Below are 20,302 nucleotides of genomic sequence, written 5' to 3'. Positions count from 1 at the left end.
CTTAGAGTCTGGGGAGAAGACACCAGGGCATCACACTGAAGCTACTCACTGTGGGAAAATGAACAATGAGAAATGAGTATGCACATGGAACAGGAAAAATTAGTGCCATTTGGGATGGTGAGGGAGATGTCTTTTTGTTTATTAATTTATTAAGCTCACTGTTCTTTTTTAAATGAAGAATTCTTAAATGAGTATCAGATTTTTCTTCCAATATGTATTTGTTGAGCACCTATTCTATGCCATGCCTTGTTCTAGGCATTGGAGGACATAGCAATGAACAAAACAGACAAAACTTTCTTCCCTAGTGCAGCTTATATTCTAGTGATACAAACCTTACATTGCCAAAGTGGTACCATTTGTGTCTGTAAAATTTATAAGGAATGAGATGAAAGGGGCAAGCTAGATGATGGAAAGATGGGGCATCTGAAAGGGAAAAAAATAAATGGAAGAAAAAAGTGTGGATGAACAGTAGACTGACTGATCCTGTCTTCATTGAGGAGTCAGTGCTGCGCAGGGGTGTCTGTTACTCTTCTGTTTACTTGTTATGTCTGTGTACTTGACTATGAACTCCTTCAGTGAGGGTATTCATTTTTATTTCTCATTGATCTATCACAGAACCACCCATGGTGATTACTAGTCAGTGAAACCCAATGCTCTTTTAAAAATTAATGACCCACAGTTTTCTCAGTGGCCAAGTCACTCCTGGGTTAGTAGGCTCTAAAGAAGTCCATTGATTTGTTTAGCTTTTGGAGAAATCTGGGAGAAAAGCTTCAGGGAACTGAGCTATTTATCTGAAGCCTTCTGTAGGCATTTATCGCCAGCCTGGTGAGATAGACAGAATGCAGATGTATTTCAGAGCCAGGCAAAGCTAATGGCTGTGTGACCTTGGGCAAGCTGGTAACCTTTCTGAGCTTTGGCTTTTTAACTGTAAAGTATGTCATCTGGATATTGAGAAAACCAAATGAGAAGATGCACGTGGAAGTGTTGGTAACTGTTAAGAGCTACACAAACATTGATAATAAAGGGCATTCAAATGACTGCCCCAGTAACTTCTTCAAGCTTGCCCTGCTGTGAAAGAATTTGGATCGTGAGTGAAATATTTATTTATTTATTTAAATTTAAAGGCAGGTAAAGTATAGGAGCCATGAAGTATAGGGGCAGGTGAGGAACACTAACACCTGGACAGCCTCTGGGATAGACTGGGTAGACCTATGTTTGATCCCTGAATATATTCTCCCATTGAGAGGACATTGCCTGCATGGGCAGAATATAAGCTTTACAGACAGACTTTTGTCCAGATCCTAGCTTTGCAACATCTCAGCAGTGTGACCTTGGGCAAGTTCATAAACCCTGCTGTGCCTCAATTCCTCATCAGCAAAGTGGAGGAAGGAGGGATTTTCTGATGATTAAATAAAATATCACCAGTGGGAATGTTAGGCCTCTTCTTTTCTTTTCTAATTCTTTGCTTTGATTTATTGCCTAAATACAGCAGCTGGAAATTCATTTAGCTTGACAAACACTCTTTTTAGACACGTAAATTTTTGGGGGATGTTTCAAGGACTATCACACATTCACACATCAGTGTGAACAATTTCAATGTCACTGTTTTCTTTCTATCTTTAGTGAGAGTTAGTTGGCCAATGAAATAAAGAGGCAAGTCTAGCTAAATGGGGGCTTGGAGGTAGTGTGTGCATTTGGAAGTATTTGGAGCCTGTCTATAATGAGGTTACTAGAGGTAGACTTGGGATATAGGACAGCATCTTTAACAACCACTCAGTCTTTCCACTGTCAAGGGCGATGTCTGTCAGAGAACACGCCCAATGCACACAACATCTGTGAACTGAAGAATAACACACCTGGAGTCTGTTGGTTTTCATCCAAAGCTATGCTTTAGGTTGTGAGCAATTGACTTGTAACTCGATGAAGGCTGTGTATAAATTGGGCTCTGGCTATACTTCTAATTAAAACTAGACTTAGGCACTGGGAAGAATGGAACCTAACTTTTAATTAAGTATTAAGAAGTGGAGAAAATAACTGTGTTTGTATCCAATTTGTTAAGTAATGTAATGTGTTCTCTTCAACTAATTTCTATTAATGTCAAGTGTGTGTTTAAAGGAGCTATACTAATATTTGAAAATGGCCGTGTTGAACAGCCTCACAATATCATTCTCTTTTCACATACAAACTTGAAACTGTAGACAAATGCACCTTAATGTCTGGCTTTTATTTCTTTTACCAGCCCGACCCAAAGTGAAGAGGTCAGAGATCATTCCTGCAGCATTTCCAATCAACTGAGTCCCAGAGCCCCATTCAATGTGAACTTTCTTCCATGAAATGAGAAAAGGCAGAATATTTTTTTTTCTACTCTCTGTGTAGCGGAGGTCCCTTCAAATCCGGACTAAAGAGTATCAAACTACAGTCCTTGAGCGCAATCAAGGTTATTTCCAGGTTCTTCCTGGGAAGTGCACAGTATGCATACACAGTGTGAATGACCACAGCCTTCTGTTTTCAAATAGCTTAATCAGCACAACAGAAGTCCTGTGTGTGTGTGTGTGTGTGTGTGTTTTGAAGCTAAGTAGTCAACTGGCTTTACCTGTTAATTAAATGGACACATCAGCAAATGAATGTCTGTTTCAAAAGAAGCAAGATCTCACGAGTCATGTGCATTGGAGGGAGGGACACAGTTAACCAGATGCCTAGACATTTAGCATTTCAGTCTTGTTCTCTGACCTTGGGGGAGTGCCTCCAAGAAGCAGAACCTCAATTTTCAAACCGTAGAGCAAAAGCAGACAGCGGTAATTTACCAGTGAGACGTAGAGGGTGGATCAATTATTCGTGGGGAGGAACACTCAAGAGCTAAATTGTCTGGTCCTGCCTTCTTTCACTTTGTAAACGGGCATACGGGAGCAACCATTTATTATCTAGGACAACCAAGGGAAGCTTCTGAAAGTGAGTGCCCAAATGACATTAAGCGAACTTTTTAAAAAAAACAACACGACAAAAGGGTGTTCAGAGAGTGGCTAGTATCCATTTTCCAAACCTACAGAGTGATCCACATAAAGTCAAAATCCAACATTGCTGAGTACAACATCAAGTATTTAAGAAAGAAAATAAAAGACTTGCCTGTTTCTTGTGTCGTAAGACTTAGGAACACGTATTTTAGTGACAGACTTTGGAAAGATTGCTACATCCTCTTTTGGAAAAAAAAATGCAGGTGGACTATTTTATACTAAATAATGTCAGCATGCAAGGAGCTTTTGGAATTTGAACGTGAGTCTTGTTGGAAAGGGACAATAGGTCTTAGGGGCTAGCGCTCGGGTTACTGTAAATTGTTGATGAGCGGTCATAACACAAAACAGCACACCACGGTATATGCAACTTACAACGTGGGCAATGATAGGTCAGCAGGGAGGAAGGGGCACAAAGGCACTGTGTTGCATCTGGGAAGGAAGTGTGTGTGGTGGGGTGATTACTGCAGTTTAGTGACAAATAGAGGACATTCCCCTCCCCTGCATGCAGTTTCAGAGCTTGGATTCCATTCCCTAGGATATTTGGTTTGACTTAATTCAACATTGCATAAAGTGCCTGGAGTCTCAAGCTGGATTAGTGGAATAAGCTGCTTTCTGGGCGCCAGTTAGGTTCATCTATTTATTAACAGTGAGGAAACGAGATTGCCTTCTCTATGCCTTTGGTAGCCTGATTCATTGAAGATTAAAACAAGGTTATTAAACCTATGTTTTTTAAACTTAAAAAAACATTTTTGAACTCATCTACTGAGTACTACAAAGAGAGACAAGCTTTTGGACCACAGGGAGAAACTGTTTACACTTTCCATGATTTAAGCAATAATTTGCAAGATAAAAGTGAACTTGACAAAACCATTCAAGTTGAACAACCTGAAGTAATTCAAGTTACATCTGTCAATCATTAGATATTTTAGCAATTAGGTTTAGAGAGAGAGAGAAAATGAAAGACAATGTTTGCATATCACTGGGACATTTTCCTGATCCAAATGTTTTTAATGCCTAGCATTTGCTTATACAATAAATCTGTGCACATTCCTTGACAACGTGATACTGTACAATAAACTATGAAACAGGAGGTGTTAGAATTTATGAGATAATCTCATTTCCCTTCCAGAGTCTCTAATGTTTTTGTCCTCTGGAAACTGGTTCTGAAACAAATTGCCAGAAAATATGCACTGACAAAGGTCCTATACAAAACAAAGATATCTCTTAAGAGAAGGGAATTTCTGAAAATGGTTCCTACTTTATGCTGGTGAAATTGAAAAAGATGTCTTATCCTAGCCTTCTCAGCCTTAGCCTATCTGACTAGTCTGATGTATCAAATCTGTTGTTTTCATGCCTCTTAGGGAAAATATTTAGTGATTTGAGAAGGAATATAAATGGACCAATGTCTGCTTCTGTGGCAATAACCTGCATTCAGTGCTAACCAGGACTGATCCTGCCTGGGGGAAACAAAAATAATCTAGGGAGACATATTTAATCCATCATTATTTAATCCATCTCAAGCCTTTTTTCAATTCACAGGTCATGTTGTCGAGAGACAGCATATTCAATCACCCCGTTCTCCCTTTATATAGACTATCGCCTCTAAACTGCAATGAGAGATCTACCGGTGGCAAAACCAGAAAGGTGTAGGCTTCTCCCCTGACATTCCCCACCCCGCCCCCAGGGCTCCTGCAGTTTTCGTCCGAGTACAAACCTTCTTCCACACTTTATATAAGTGTTTAGACACTTCTCCAGCAGCCTTGGTTTTCAGAGGGAAAAATAAAAATAGCACTTAATTAAAATGGAGCATGGAACCCAGAAGGTATCAAGGTGTGTGAGTGCTGTGTTCCATTCCCCACCCACTGTTTGGAATCTCGCACGTTAGTTCAACATAAAGCCTGAGCACAACTACAGTAAAGAGATGAACTGAGTACTTGGGTCCCGCAGAAGTTGCTTTCATTTGATAATATAGCCTGATGTTCACTTTTCCTTTCCCACAGCAAAAAAAAAAAAAAAAAAAAAAATCATATAAAGATCTTTTGAATATGCACAGCTTTGCTGCAGAGTGAAAGGGTCTTCGTCATTCTTTAAGAAGGCCTGTTCAAGGTATTTTCATAAGCAGAATCAACCCACAAACGCGCACACACACACGCTATTGCTAAGCAAAAAGAAAGCACGCTACGCTTGATGACATGTTCTTTGATTATGGGCCTCCAGGCAGTAGAAACTTGAGTGGAAGTGAAAAAGTGGGCTTTTTCTAACAATTTTCTCTGTGGACCACGCGAGAGGCTGACATGAAAAGATTGGGCATCTCCTCCCGTGGCTCCTGAGAGAGATGGGCGGGCTTCCCCATTGCCTTAAGGCCCAGTCATTCCTTCCAGGAATGGAGCCCAAGTCACCTGAAGAAAGAAAAGTTATTGCAAACAATGAAGAGATAAGAAACAAATTGAGAAAACACTTTCATCTAATTTGATTTTGCCTTTGATGGAAAAACACCAATGGAGTGTGCATAATTTTGCCGCAAATAGACAGCTGTGAAGGCTGAACGATGGCTCCATCTCTTTCATCACACGTCGGAGCCGGAGCGATGTTTCCTTAACAGCTTTTGTTCCCCTTTCAGTTCTATACATTAACAGAGTGGAGGGGGAAGAGAGGCATACACAGAGGAGCAGACATTTTTAAAAAACAGCCATTAGAGGCTTTCAGTCCCTAAAAGTATTCTTTTCTTTTGTGCCCACAGCTCTGATGGAGGCGAGGTGGGTGCCTCTTGCTCTGCCAGACACGTTAAACTAACAAACGAGGAAATCTGAGTGAAAAGACCCCAGAAAGAAAGACAGAGAGATAGAACGAGAGATACAAGGAGAGATAGAGAGAGAGGGAGAGACAGAGAAACAAGGAGAGACAGAAACATAGAAAGAGAGAGCCTGAGAGAGAGAGACAGAGACAGAGACGGAGACAGAGAGAGATAGGAAGAGAGGGCATTTCCGAAATGGGAACTTGCACACACAATGTGTAGCCTCGAAGCTTCAAACTGATAATTTTTCTCAAACATTTCCACACCAGCAGTCAACATCTATTACATTCAGCCTAATTAATCTTTGTTCTAATTAGGCTATTTGCAAATGGGGCATAGTCAGGACTTTAAAAAAATATATATGTCTCAGTTAACAAAAACAACAGAACAGAAATGGAAATCTAATCTCATTCTAAAAATCAACCCAAACATTACAATTAGTAAGTAACTGCTCTCAAAGGCACTGCACTACAGGAAACATACCTTCTTATGCACTACAGTGAAAACAAAATGTTGGATTATAGAGTTTTGATTTTCAGTTGATTGTTTTGGGGGTTTCAAAAACCTTTTTATCTTTAAGACCCTGAAGGGCAAAATAATATTGGTACAATAAATTACACTGAGGAACCAAATTCTTTTATTATTAATTATTATTATTATAATTATTTAACTAAATAGTTCTCATTTGCATTACTCTAAATGAGCTCATATGGAACTTGGAACTTTGAAAGATTGAGAATTACAACTAAAATAATCCTAAGATCAGAACCCGACATGGAAATGCATTTTTTGGCCTATTTCCTCCTAAAATCAAGGATCCGGTAAGTCCTTTCTCTTCTACTTTAGTCTGTCTCCCTGTCAATCTCAGGTGCAATTAAAATTCATTTCCGAGTAAAAGTTGGACCATTCCATAGATAAATTGTTGACAAACTCCTTGTTTTCCAAGTCAAAACACAATTTCCTAAAACCTTTGAGAGGTGGGGCTAACAACAGCCCACCCATAGGGCCATATGTATTTAATACCGTAATCATGCCTGCTGCGTAAACTGAGGACTAGATGAATGTTAGTATCACAACTAATAACATACAATTTCAGAAGCTAGCATGTCAACATCTATCGGCAGAGTAGGGAGAGAGAGCTCGGAAACAGGCCATAAATGAACCTGCTAAGAGAATCGTCTTAACACCCTGCTACTTGTAGGGGAAATTAAAATGCTTGAACAGCGCTCTTGATTTTATTCTTAAATTTATTATTGAAAAGGTTACCTTTTCCGTTCCTTCCTCTTTGAGACTAATAATGTCCAGATCAAAATCCTTCCTCAAGCCGTCGGTTTTATTGAAGGTGATGCGCCCAGTCAGGCCATCCCACCGAGCCTATGGACAAAAGGAACGTGGCATTACTGTTTCACACTTATCATAATCCTGACACCATCAAAATTGTAATACCTCAAATTCATCACGGTATCCAATTATTTGGTTTCATCGTGGTGTTAGAAAGCATTGCATCGCTCCAGTGGCTCCACGGCAGAACACTTCCCTGTTTTATTAGCACTCATTTATTTTGTCAGTTCTAACATTTGACATCAGTCAAATCTGTGATAGCGACAATTTAAATGGGCAGTATGGAAGGAATGACTGTAAAATAGTCTACACATGGAGTAAACAAAGTCTGGGAAGCCATAATATTCTGTTCTCCAAGGTCAAGCCAAATCCCTTTAAAGGTACTGCCCAGGGGACTCACGCCTCTCCACTTTTTTTCTCTGTGAAAAGGATATAATTCAGTGGTGTATTATCGAATTTTTAGGGTGTTTGGGATTTAGGCCTTCTAATGTCATTTGGCCACTATATTAGTTTCCTTAGCTGCTGTAGCAAATTATCATAAAGTGGGGTGACTTGAAACAACAGAAATTTATTCTGTCATAGTTCTAGAGGCCGGGAGCAGACGTCCAAAATCAGCAACACTGAACAAAATCAGTGTCAACAGGGCCATGCTTCCTCATGGAGACTCATGGGAGACTCTGTCCCTTGAGTCTTCCATCCTTCTGGGGGCTGCCAGCAATCCTTGTTCTGTGGCTGTGTCTCTCCAGTTTCTGCCTCTGTGATCACATTGCCTTCTCCTCTTCTGTGCCATCTCTCTACTTGTCTCTTATAAGGATATGTGTGGTAGCATTCAGCGTTCATGTTAGATAATCCAGGATACTCATCCCATCTCAAAAATCCTTAATTTAATTATACATGCCGTGTCTTTTTTTTTTTTCCCATAAAAGATAACATTTACACATTCTAGGGATTAGGACATGGGTGTTTTTAGGGGAGTCATTGTTCTGCATGCCCCATGTATATCTACAGCATTTTAAAAACTAAAAATCACAGCAATCTTGCCTTCACAGAACTCACACTGGACATCTTTGATGGTTTCATTAAGTAAAAAATAGTGGCCCTGGAGTTTCTTGAGCTTCAATCTCTAGGTGATTTTGGACAATTTTGTCTAATTTGAGCTGACTTACAAATGAGGATACATGGGAACTCAGTCCTTTGTATCTACCTGGCTGTTTTTCTCTCTTGTGACCTTTCCAAAATCACTGGACATTTGTGAAATGTGAAAAAAATCCTGAAAGATATGTTATATCTGCCATGTCTACACCACATGCCCCATTTACCCATTTGGCCAAGAGGCAGAGCAACACAACGGGAAGAGTATGAGTTTATCCAGAGCTGGGTTTGAATCTCTGAAGTGTGACTTCAGGCAAGCGACTTAACCTGAACCCGGGTTGTCTCAGATTTCAGTGTCTGAACCATGCAGGGTTTCTGTGAGATTTAAATGGAATGTCACACTATTCTTCACTCACTGAAAGCACCGAAAACTTAAACAAGTATTATTTTGACAACTCTCTCTTATTTTCCTTCCCACATTCCCCACAAACTCTGGAGTTTGGCTTGTATTACCTCACGTGTCAGGACTCACACGTGTAGACTTTTCTGATCTCTTCTGTATTTCACTTTACAAACCAACATCAGATTCATTGTCCTAAAATACAATTTTCATACTCATGCAATTTCCCCCAGCACTTAAAGTACATAATGGATTCATGCTGCCTATAAATTAGCCTAAACCTTGACTTTACATTAGAGCTTGTGATGGTTAATTTTATGTGTCAACTCGACTGGGTCATGGGATGTTCAGTTATCTGGTTAAACACTGTCTCTGGATATGTCTGTGAGGGTGTTTCCCTTTGAATCAGTAGACTGAATAAAGCGGATTTCCTCCCTAATGTCAGTGGGCATTATCTAACACATTGAGGGCCTGACTAGAACAAAGAGGCGGAGGAAGGGAAAATGTGCCCTCTCTGTCTGACTGATTGAGCTGAGACATTGGTCTTCTGCCGTTGGACAAGGATTTAACACCATTGGCTCTGCTGGTTCTCATCTTCTCTGCGTCAGAAACTATCTCAGAATATAGAACCTAGTAGCTTACAGTTAATAGGAACAAGAACACTAATGTACTTCAAGGAAGCACTGGGGGTGTGAGGATAGAGATTTGCACATAGTAATTAAAGAAAGAAGTATGGGGAAGAAGTACTTGTCCCAACTGCCCAGAAAGACTCAGCAAAAAGACTGCTACAGGAAGGAATGCCTAAGCTCTCAAAGGATGAGAAATTGACCAAGCAGGGGCACCTAGGTGGCTCAGTCAGTTAAGCAGCTGTGTTCTGCTCAGGTCATGATCCCAAAGGCACAGGATCAAGCCCTGCGTTGGGCTTGCTGAGCGGGGAGTCTGCTTATCCTTCGGCCCCTTCCCCCTGCTCCTTCTCTCTCTCCCTCACTCTTTCTCTCTCAAATAAATAATCTTTTTTTAAAAATTAAAAAAAAGAGAGAAATTGGCCAAGCAAAGGCTTACAGCCTGAGTAAAAAGCATGAAATATAGATAAATTATGTCTGCCGTGGATCCAGCATGCAAGGTAAGGAATGATGAGAAATGGGCCTAGGAAGGAGGTAGGTGGGCACTTGTTCTTAAGGGTGTTACGAATTGTGCTCTTTTGCTTGGACGTTGCTCAATAGGCATGTGGGAATCATCAGAATGTTTTAGGCCTAGGAGAGTCAGGGACAGATGGGCACTCTAGGGAGACCGTTTTCGCAGAACTAGGGGAGGATGACTCAAAGATCAAGACTGCAAGCAGAGGATTGGTTAGCGGGTACTTCTCACAGAAAAAAATGAAACATAGTCACATGCCAGTATATGAACATAGGGACAGCACATTTCCTCCATCTCCCTGACCCACCAACTTGCACACCATTAAGTATTAATGGAAATACTTCCCTGGCAGGGTGGCCAGTTTCATGAAGAAAGCATTGCCATTAAAGTTCTTACAGACACAACAGTGAATGGAATCAATTTCATTGTCAGGGTCCAACACAATTAACCCAGACATATTTTCTGACTACCATGCAGATGGAATGGAAATCAAGTCAGAGGTAAATTTTATCACTTGATAATGCTGGAAGTTAAATTCATGTCCGGAAATGATACCTGGACACAGAAAGCCTCCAGCTCTCACCTAAGCCATCTACACGGCCAAACTAGATGTGAGTTACTCCAGGGCAGTAACACATAAGAAGTACTTCAGATCCTTGAACTTTGCCTCCTGAGTTTATTGCCAAGGGAAGTCATAATGCCAAACGCTAGCACCAGCTTTAAACAAAGAGATGGCATACTTTTAGAGTTGACAGTAACACCTGTTGTTATATTTGCTGAAATATAGGTAATTACATTCTCTGCACTGGGACCAAAAAAAAAAAAAAATCAATATTGAATGCAAGTAGGATGTGTCCTCTCCTGTGTATATTTAAGTACGCTTCCTGGCATTGTAATCCCCTTTTACTTCCCACCATATTCCAGTCCTACTTTTTGTACTCTGGTCCCTTTTTACTTTGCAAGTCCAGGGCTGATTTCTTGGACTGGTGGGGTAAACAACAGTCACTGAATAACCGACTGCATTGGTGTCATAGCACCAACCTGAGAGTGGAAAGCAATCTGTCTGACTTCAGTTGGGTGGAAATTTGTACTGTGTTAGGGGTTTGGACTCAGTCAGTTTTACAGGGGCGTTCTTCAGGCTTCTCAAAATGTGCAGTTTTAACCCTCCTCCTGGTCTGTGTGGAAGGAGGTAGTTTTCTTCATTAAAGTTCTACAAGATTTTCAGAAAGCTTTTTTCTACAGGCAACTTTTCCTTCTTGGGGGTCATGCTGTGAGTCAATTCAATACATTGTCCAGAGTTTAGGGAGCTCTCTGAAAATGGACAGAATTTGTAGCATTTATCTCTTGATGTAGCATATAGCTCATAGCAGGGTCTTAAAATCCAGTTCAGAAATCCAATTTCATTTCCACTAAGTGTATCTATTGTGTCCCTTTGTTTGGATTCTGTTGCATTGGTTTGATTCTTGAATTTAGTGTTCCAGTCACTGGTGCAGTGTAATTCCCACTTCTCGCTTCTCCTCCCTGCTCATCCAAGTGGCAAAAAAGTTCCTTTTTCATGCTTTAACAATGCTTCCTTCCCTGCCTCAAATATCTACAAAGACTCCCTGCCTGGTTCTTTACTGAGCTGGAATATCTTTTGACCTTCAAAGTCAAGCTTCTCTTACTGACACAATTGCCTTCCTGCTTCCCATCTGTAGATGAGCATTTCTATCTATGTTCTTTGTTTTGTTTTTCAAAGTAATTGGTGATTAGCATTTATTAATCACCAATGTGTTATTGATTAGGGTGAATGGACAATGACTAATTCCTGGATATGGGAAATAAGATCCATAAGGAATCCATTTTCTGGGGCAAGGCTGAAGTATATACAATTTAGATAATGATATATAATTATATTAGTCATAACTACAATTTGTTTGCCTTATGTAGAAACATTTGCGCAGGGGACAATTATAGTATACTTAACTGAAAACAATACTTAAACTATTGTCCCTATTTTAGGAAATAGCTTTAATTTCTACCCTGCATAAGACCTCTTGACAACAATTGTCTAATAGCAAGTGAATAAAATGGTGTGACTTTTTTCTTTTCTCTTAATTAGGCACATTATCTGATGGCCAAGGGACAGAAATCAAGAGCTGAAAGAAGACAAACAGAAGTTTTCATTAATGTCTTACTTGTATGCCTTTTCTCAAGATAATCTTTACTGTCCAAATAAATACATATATTTTAGTTTTGAAGAAGTAAGTGGCTAGTACCTAACTCTAGGCTCTTGTAATAGTCAACTTTTAACAATTTTGTTAAAATGATTGCTTTTATTCTTTTTTTTTTCCTAAAGGGGACTTAATATATAAAAGCACATAAAGCCTCCTTTCTTAGAATTTTCCCTGACACAGCCATTCCTGTTTACCATGGGGAATAAATTCTTTCTTATTGAAAGAAACTTCCTTTTTGAGAGCAGGAGAGAATGTGCTTTTCTACTAGATATGATCTTTTAAGGACAATGATTTCTAGCATTTTCATTTATGTATTAAGGAATTATGTATTTTTGTAAGAGTATTGTAAATAGAAAGTTCATGGCAAACTCAAAGGTTAATTTCCTTTTGAATTAGATTAAGATGAGAGAAAGAAATTTTTAAATGACTATTCTATGTGTTATTGAAACTTACCAAAATTTGAAAATAAAGAAAAAAAATTAAAAAGACTGCATGGCCTTTGTCATAGTGGCCATTGTCTAAGAGGTTCACCCAAGGATAACTTGATTCTCTAGGGAAGTGTATCTTAATTCCCAGACTCTGTAAAATGTAAATCTATAAGATGTAAGCGATTTCTGTCTAATGGAAAAGATAACCCTCAAATTATAATTTCATTGCCCTGGCACATTAACCAGTTTTGATTTTCCAGGTGGCCTCTACAATTACTTTTCCTCTATATCTCCTTGGAATGAGCATCACCATCTTGCCCGTTCCCTCAAAGTTAAATGTGTCTTCAACACTTGCTCACTTCATATTTGTATTAGTACATTTGTAACTATTTTAAAATTACACTTTGTTTTGGAGTTGGTTCTACCAAGTTGACCAAATAAACTCACCCGCCAAAGCCAACTTTATGGGTCATTTAGTCCTCTTTATCCCAGTCCTGGAGCAAATCCCAAACAGTAATGGATTTTACCTTTGCTGACTCTTTGTTTCTCCTGTTCTTTTCTTTGACTCTATATTTTGATACTGATTCTTGCCCAAGTCTCTCATCTGTAAGTACCTTGCCTAACTCATAGTTTGGGCTCTTTCTATTTTTATACTGGGTGCAGAGACCAGTAGACCCGTGTCTGGTTTCTGATCACTGGGCCATCTCTACTGCATAGTCAAGGAAGCACTTTGTGTATCAGAAGATCCTGGTTTTGGCCATGACCAAGTGTAGGGACTAATGGTTATTTGAATGCTAGTCTAGTCTCAAGAACATAGTCAGGAAAACATGCTGTGTACATGAAAATTTGATTTGCACATGGCCACTAAGTCATTCTCTATTGGTGACCACACTGAATTGGAATCTGGCATTTTGTTCTGATTACCTGGTAGTCTGTCATGTAGAGAAAGTAATCTAATTCTCTGTCAGTAGTGTGACAAATGACTGAATATTTGGTTTGTTAGCCTTTTTCTTTGGTCTGAGCAAGAATATATCTCAGGTTCACAGCAATGGAGAAATACCCCTTGAATTCCATGCCCAAGATTTTTTGTGTTCTATGTTTACTTTCAAATCATGGCTAAGATTGTGGAACTGAGGCTGCAACCCTCAGAGACTGTATCTTATGTCTGGAAATGAGAAAAGCCTCTTTACCTCATTCTGTGGGTATGAAATTTATTCCTATCTTCAGAAAGTTTTACTATATTAGATTATAAATACTTGCAAATCAAAGGGCCTCTTTTTTTGGTTACCTCTTTGATTACTTATATTAATATACCCAGGATTCCCATTATATAGAGAAACTAAAGTTTTACTATATTTTATAATAATAAAAAAGTTCTCAGAAACTGCTAGCTCAGAAGCATTTTTATGTAAAAACCCATGTTCATATAGTCAAAGTGTATCTTTGAGCACTTAATTTAAGGATTTTTTTAAAAAAATAACTGAAAGAATCAATACATATCTTTCACCTAATTTTATCAGTATTGAGTTATAGTTTAAGCCCATCTTTTTTTTTTTTTTTTTTTTTTTTTTTTACCAATTTGTGTTTTATATCTTGTAGGGGGTAGGCAATCGAACTTCTTAAACTTCTCTCTCTCTCTCTCTTTTTTTTAAGATTTTATTTATTTATTTGAAAGAGAGAGCGAGCGTGCACAACTGGTGAGGAGGGGCAGAGGGAGAAGCAGACTCTGTTGAACAGGGACCCCAACTTGGGACTCCATCCCAGGACCCTGGGAATATGACCTGAGCCGAAGGTAGACGCTTAACTGACTGAACCACCCAGGCACCCCATGAACTTCTTAAACTTCTTATACTGGTTTATTGAATTTCTAGAATTGCTGCCTAATGTTTAAAATGAAGGAGATATAAAATTATGTATGTAAATATATTGAATTAGGATTCTGACAAAATTTTTATATCAACAGTAATTATGCTTTGTGATGTATCCATTTAAACGTAATTTCCAAGTTCTTTATTGAGTTTAAGACCTTGAGCTAATGATAAGTTAATGGATAATCTTTGAGTATCTAAATGGCTTCTCAATAAGAGATAATACTGATGAACTGGTCACTGTATATGTGTGTGTACATATATACATGTATATCTCTATATATCTTATTATTTGTATATGTCACAGAGAAACTGTCCTTTGGGTCATGGTAATGAATATGCTTCTTTTTGTCACATTGAAAAAGATGTTCAAAGGCTGTATGTGATTCTGCAGGACTGCATTATGCATGCTCGTTTATATAAGGTAATGGGCTATACTTTTGTATACAAGTTATTTGTTCTGTGGTTTATGGAATCTCACATTTAACAGGTGATAAAGAAGGCCATTGCCTGACAGGTCAAGAAATCTATCAGCTGTTGGGTACTTCAAAGAGAAATTCACCAAAATATAGATAGGCATTATAAGAATGCTGTGCAGATGAATTTCTTGGATTTAATTTCTTACCTTTGTGTGGTAGGGAGAATAACACTCCCTAACCCCAAGTATCCATGTCCTAATCCCCATACCTTAAAATACGCAAGAGTTACTTTGTAGATGTGATCAAGTTAGGGATCATAAAATAGGGAGATCATACCGAGTTATCTGGCTGGGTCCAATGTAATTGCAAGCATCTTTATAAGAGGATCCTAGGAGAAGTCAGACAGGCAGAAGCAGAGGGACAGAGAGAAAGAGACTGAAAATGCAAAGCCGTTGCTGACTTTGAAAATAGAGGCAAGTGTCCACAAGGCAAGGATTATTAGAGGTCTCCAGAAACTGGAAAAAACAAGGAAACTGATTTTCCTGTAGAGCTTCCAGAAGAATCTGTCCTGTCGATGCCTTGAATTTAACCCCCTGAGAGCATGTCAGACTTCTGACCTCAGAATTGTAAGAGAATAAATTTGTGTTGCTTTAAACCACAAAGTTTGTGGTGATTCATTTAAGCTGCAGTAGGAAATGAATACACCCTGGAATAAAAGAGCCCACAAGAGCAACAAAAACATGTCTGGAACAAAAAAAGCTTTTGAAAATGCAATCAGAGATTCCTTTAGAAATTTGCATATAAAAGTTACTTTTCTGGCCTGAGTAGTTGCTTAAAAACAGTAGCTCTGAATTTGCTGGCCATGTTCAAAGAAGCTTATATGGTTGATTAACACCTTACTGTGTAAACTAATCAGGTCCAAACACAATGACACCAGAATTTTGGTAATATGAACAAGCCCTGGAGATTCTTTATGATACAAAAGGGGACTTCTGAACAAATTGTCTGAAACTTGGAAATAAAGCAAAAGGATGACTGCATCTCTTTTAAGGTCCTATGGGATCATTGTCTAACAGGCCCACCCAAGGAAGATTGAATTCTGCAGGTGATTGTACTTTTGCTAGTTTTACTATTTTCTATTGTTTAGTGTCAAGACTATGAAATTATATGTTAATTTGAGAGAGAGACATAGCATGAGTGGGGGGAGGGGCAGAGGGAGAGGGAGAATCCTCGAGCAGATTCCCCGCTGAGTGGGGAGCCTGATGCAGGGCTCCATCCCAGGACCCTGAGATCATGACCTGAGTTGAAATCAAGAGTCGGATGTTTAACCAACTGAGCCACACAAGCACCCCAAGGTAAGTGTATTTTTGGCACATGCTTTCTTTATATTGTATGAAAGTCATGTTGATAACTTTAAAAAACTATGTACTGACAAATACTAAGTGGTGTATGATATTATCTCATTTGATCCTTACAGTAGCCAGATAAGGTAAGAAGAAGCGTCTCCACTTTACTGAAGAGAAGAGGCCCTACAGTTAGTAAAATGCACTGGAGGGATCCAGAACCAATTCTACCTCAAATACTCTCTCCTTCACCACACTGTGTTCCTGTGGATAAGGTCATGAGAAAGCAAATGAAGAGGTGTGGGCCAATTTCTCCCAATTTAAATCCTCACACTGGACTTTGCATGAGTCATGAGGAACGGACATTCTCAAGCCAAGACACAAAAAATTGAAAAGGAAAGATAAATGAAATTTAAAATCAGCACTAAAATCTTGACTTCCCACTAACTCACTGGTACGTTTGAAGCCTGAGTGGTCCAAATTGACCCAAGTTGGATCCGTCGGGTTCAGTTAGAGAGACTAAAACCTCTGACCTGGCCTCCAGCATTCTCCTTCTCAGTTTTTTCATGGAGCATAGAGCAGCTTTTCCTGAAGATCCATATCTCACAGCTAGAACATGCTGGTATCTTGACTAAGACTAAAAGAAGCCATCAGCCTTCACCATGCAGTTCCCTCTTTAGAAGTCCTGGGGCAACTGGAATCTACACACAGTATTCCGGTGGCCATCAGGGTGCAGAGCAAGGGGAAAGTCTAGAAAATGTTGAACTCTTGGTATTAATGTTAGTTTGGTTGAAATGCCTCTAATTTTCCTGTCATCACTCCCCTTTGCTGCCCTTCAGAACCCCATTCTACCTGCTTACCAGGGGCTTAAAGTCCCAGGATGGTCCTACTTTCTGGGGTTTCCGTTTTGGATTGGTTGCATGTGGCTGTTAATTGGCTTTATACCATAAATGCTGGCAACTTTTGCTGACTTAAAATTTAACTGTAAGACTGAGCAGCATGTTTAAAGTCCTTTATCTTCAGTCACAATGAGTCTCCTCCCTTCAAGCCTTCTTCCTGGATTTCCCATGGATTCCCTTCTCTTCAGTACATTGTCTTCCTCATTGTTCATTAAGCTAAAAATACCTCCTTTTCTGTTATTCTGAGATGTCATTGATGCTTTGACTTTTATAAGGCACATCACATGGGAACATGACAGAACCAGTTTGGAGTTCAGAAAGATGTATGGAAAATACAAAGTTTTCAAGTAAAAGAGGAGAATTTAATAAAATCGTAAATCGATGTGCTTTTACGAGCTTAACCAAAAAGAAAATCAGAAATCGTGTTTAAAAACAACAAAAACATACTGATAATAAGTTCATTGGTCTTCACATATTGTTCACAAACAAATTTTAGTTAAAAACTCAGCATTGTAAAAAAGATGGTTTCAGACATAATGATAGTTAATTTTAATTGTTACCAAGTTTTAACATGGTATATTGGGAAGAGCTTGACTTTGGAATCAAACGACATAGGTTTGAATCCTGGCTATGTCTTTGATTAGCTGGGTGACTCTGGGCAAGTTACTTAAGTTCTTCAAACTCCATTTGCAAAAATCAATAGTGTCTTTACCTAGTTGTTGTAAAGATTAAAAGAGAAGATGCTTCAAAGCATCTAACAGAGTACTGTCAGATGGAAGCTCAATAAAAATTCAGTTCTTTTATTATCTTGACCTAGTTAATTAAGGGTTCCTTAACACTCCTCGCAGATACATGATTACTCACAGACCATTTTGCAATGAGACTTACTCCATCTTAGAGGCTTTCTTCCGTCAAAAAGAAAACCACAGGCCCAAAGTGCTGTTACTTGGGCCAGGCCAAGTCACCTAAGCAGGCTTAGTACTGAAACTAATTTTAGTTCCAACCTCCCCTAGGAACGTAAACCTTAAACTGTCAGTCAGGAATTTTCTGATGGGTGCCAAAGAGTTTGTAACATGGGCCGAAGATGAGGTAATTGGTATGGTAAGACCCGCTTCCACCATCCCCCAAATGGAAAGTGACCTTGCCTGGAACAGTCCTTTCTTTTCCTTATAACTTTCTTGCCCCACCCTCCCTCCTATAAAAAACACCTATTTCGTACAACTCCTTGGAGTGCCCCTCTACTTGCTAGATAGGATGTTGCCCAATTCATGAATCATTTAACAAAGTCAATTAAATCCTCAAATTCACTCTGTTGAATTTTGTGTATTAAGACTTTATGCTGCTTGTCAGAAAAAAAAACAACTGCCTTTCTACATCATCAATTACATTAATGTAGTGGCCCTCAAACTGTAATGAGCACAAAATCATCAGGATACATTTGAGGTGGGAACCAAGGATCTGCATTTTTTTTCTTTTCTTTTCTTTTTTTTTTTTTTTACAAACACTCCATTTGGTTTTGATGAAGATGGTCTTCAAACTATAATTTGAGAATTATTGAAATAGGGCTCAAACCTTTTCCATAGCCCCTATATTGCCCATGTTTGATGAATAATCCCACCAAGCGATACCAGTGAGCCATCAAGCATGGAGTCTGATTCCAGTTCCGAAAGAGCTCCAATTTGGATGATTAAGGTCTCTCTTTCTCTCCCTTTGCAGGGAATATGTAATTAAAAAGTTAATAGGGGTTCCTGGGTGGTTCAGTCAGTTGAGTGGCTGACCTTGATTTCAGCTCAGGTCACGATCTCAGGGTCCTGAGATAGAGCCCTACATAGGGCTGTCCACTCAGAGAGGAGTCTGCTTATCTCCCTCTCCCTCTGTCCCTCCCCCTGCTTACTCTCTTTTTCTCTTAAATAAATAAATAAATCTTAAAAAAAAAAAAGTAAATGAATGGCACTGATAACAGTTTCCCATATTTGGGATAAGTGAGCCGTGGGTGGTATGGTCAGTACAGTCTTTAGAAGAAGACGGAGATTGAAGTCACAGAAGACAAGTAGGGTATGAAAAACTGCACACTCTTACAGCTCTCAGTGTAGCATTGGTCTAGTGAAATACTGTCATTAATGACTAGGCATATAGTGATTGGATCCTATACTCCTATATTCTAGGAACTTCTTAGAAATAATACAGACCTGTCTGAGAGAATCCTTTTCATTGTATTGTGGGCAAAAGAGACCTACTAAGCCTATTCAAAGCCTGTCCTTGCCCTGAAAAAATAGATTTGCCCACAAGGATCCTGGTTATTATAATTATCCTTGGGGTCACACTGACCTCACAGTTCCTTTTTTGGGATATATGCATGAATCCCTAGCATGGCCTCAAACCAAGTTTTTAGGAATTTTGTTTTGTTTTGTTTTGTTTTGGTTGGTGGGTTCTCCCCCTCCTCCTCCCGCCCCTCCTCCTCCTCCTCCTTCTTCTTCCTCTTCCTCTTGTTCTCCTTCTCCTTCGCCTTCTCCTTCTCCTTTTTCACTAGTGTTTCCTCAGTGGAACACTATCCTGGTGGTAGACAAGATTCCTTGGCATGACCATAGCAGTCCAAAGCTCCCACAGCAGTGTGGACCTGAACAAGGCCTGGAAGTTTCAGGGCTGTGCTCAGAGTCCAGGGACGCCTCCTTGCTGCCAGTTCTGGAAGCATTTACACTGATCTTCAGGTGTTTTCCAGTGCTCCTGCACAGCAACAATCACAGCAGTTACAGTGTGTGTCCTGGGGTGATTCGGATTCCTCATTAGAATACTTCCTGAAGCAATATTTTCAATTACCTGAAGAAGAAAAATCCACCTTTCTAAATGTACTATTTACGACTGTTCCCAGCTGCCTTTTCCACCTCACCTAGTCAAAGGGAGCAGAATTTGTCACCCCAAAATATGTCTTTTGGCATAAGGATTATTTTAGGCTGATTATTTTTTAGAAAACAGCAGATACAGACAAGCTCTGAAAACCAAACAGAAATTATTCTTTTGTGAGGATAATTTACATTTATAAGGGAAATCTCCAAATCTGTAAAGGGATCTCCTTCTCTGTCCTGGAAGAGGAGAATGACTTAATCTGTAGGAATTTATCAATGGAGAAGAAATGGATTTAAATCTGCATAACAACCATACTCTTGTTTACTGTGCTTTGCTGGAAAACCTGGCTTCTTCACCCCCTCCAGTGTTACTAAGGTGTTCTGGGCATTTCCCTTGTATACAGGATCTATACATGTTATTAAACACCTGTTTTTCTCCTGTTAACCTGTTTTTGTTTTGTTTTGTTTTGTCTTATTACTGGGTCATCTCAGTCAAGAACTTAGAGGGGGA

General features: G+C 39.3%; 1 protein-coding gene across 1 annotated transcript in view; it reads right to left on the bottom strand.

Moving 5' to 3' along the window:
• The window catches only part of GRIK1 (glutamate ionotropic receptor kainate type subunit 1), a 340,717-nt gene that overhangs the window by 32,299 nt on the left and 288,116 nt on the right, over nt 1-20,302 (bottom strand). The window contains exons 8-9 of the mRNA XM_002924137.2: nt 7,072-7,179; nt 4,726-4,770 (exon numbers count right to left, since the gene is read on the bottom strand). Coding sequence (XP_002924183.1) covers nt 4,726-4,770; nt 7,072-7,179 — 153 coding nt within the window. The remainder of the gene's footprint in view (nt 1-4,725; nt 4,771-7,071; nt 7,180-20,302) is intronic.

The sequence above is a fragment of the Ailuropoda melanoleuca genome, chromosome 1 (assembly GCF_002007445.2).
Source record: "Ailuropoda melanoleuca isolate Jingjing chromosome 1, ASM200744v2, whole genome shotgun sequence".
Taxonomy (NCBI): domain Eukaryota; kingdom Metazoa; phylum Chordata; class Mammalia; order Carnivora; family Ursidae; genus Ailuropoda; species Ailuropoda melanoleuca.
The sequence above is the reverse complement of the archived record's forward strand: the minus strand, read 5'-3'. Positions and strand labels throughout refer to the sequence as shown.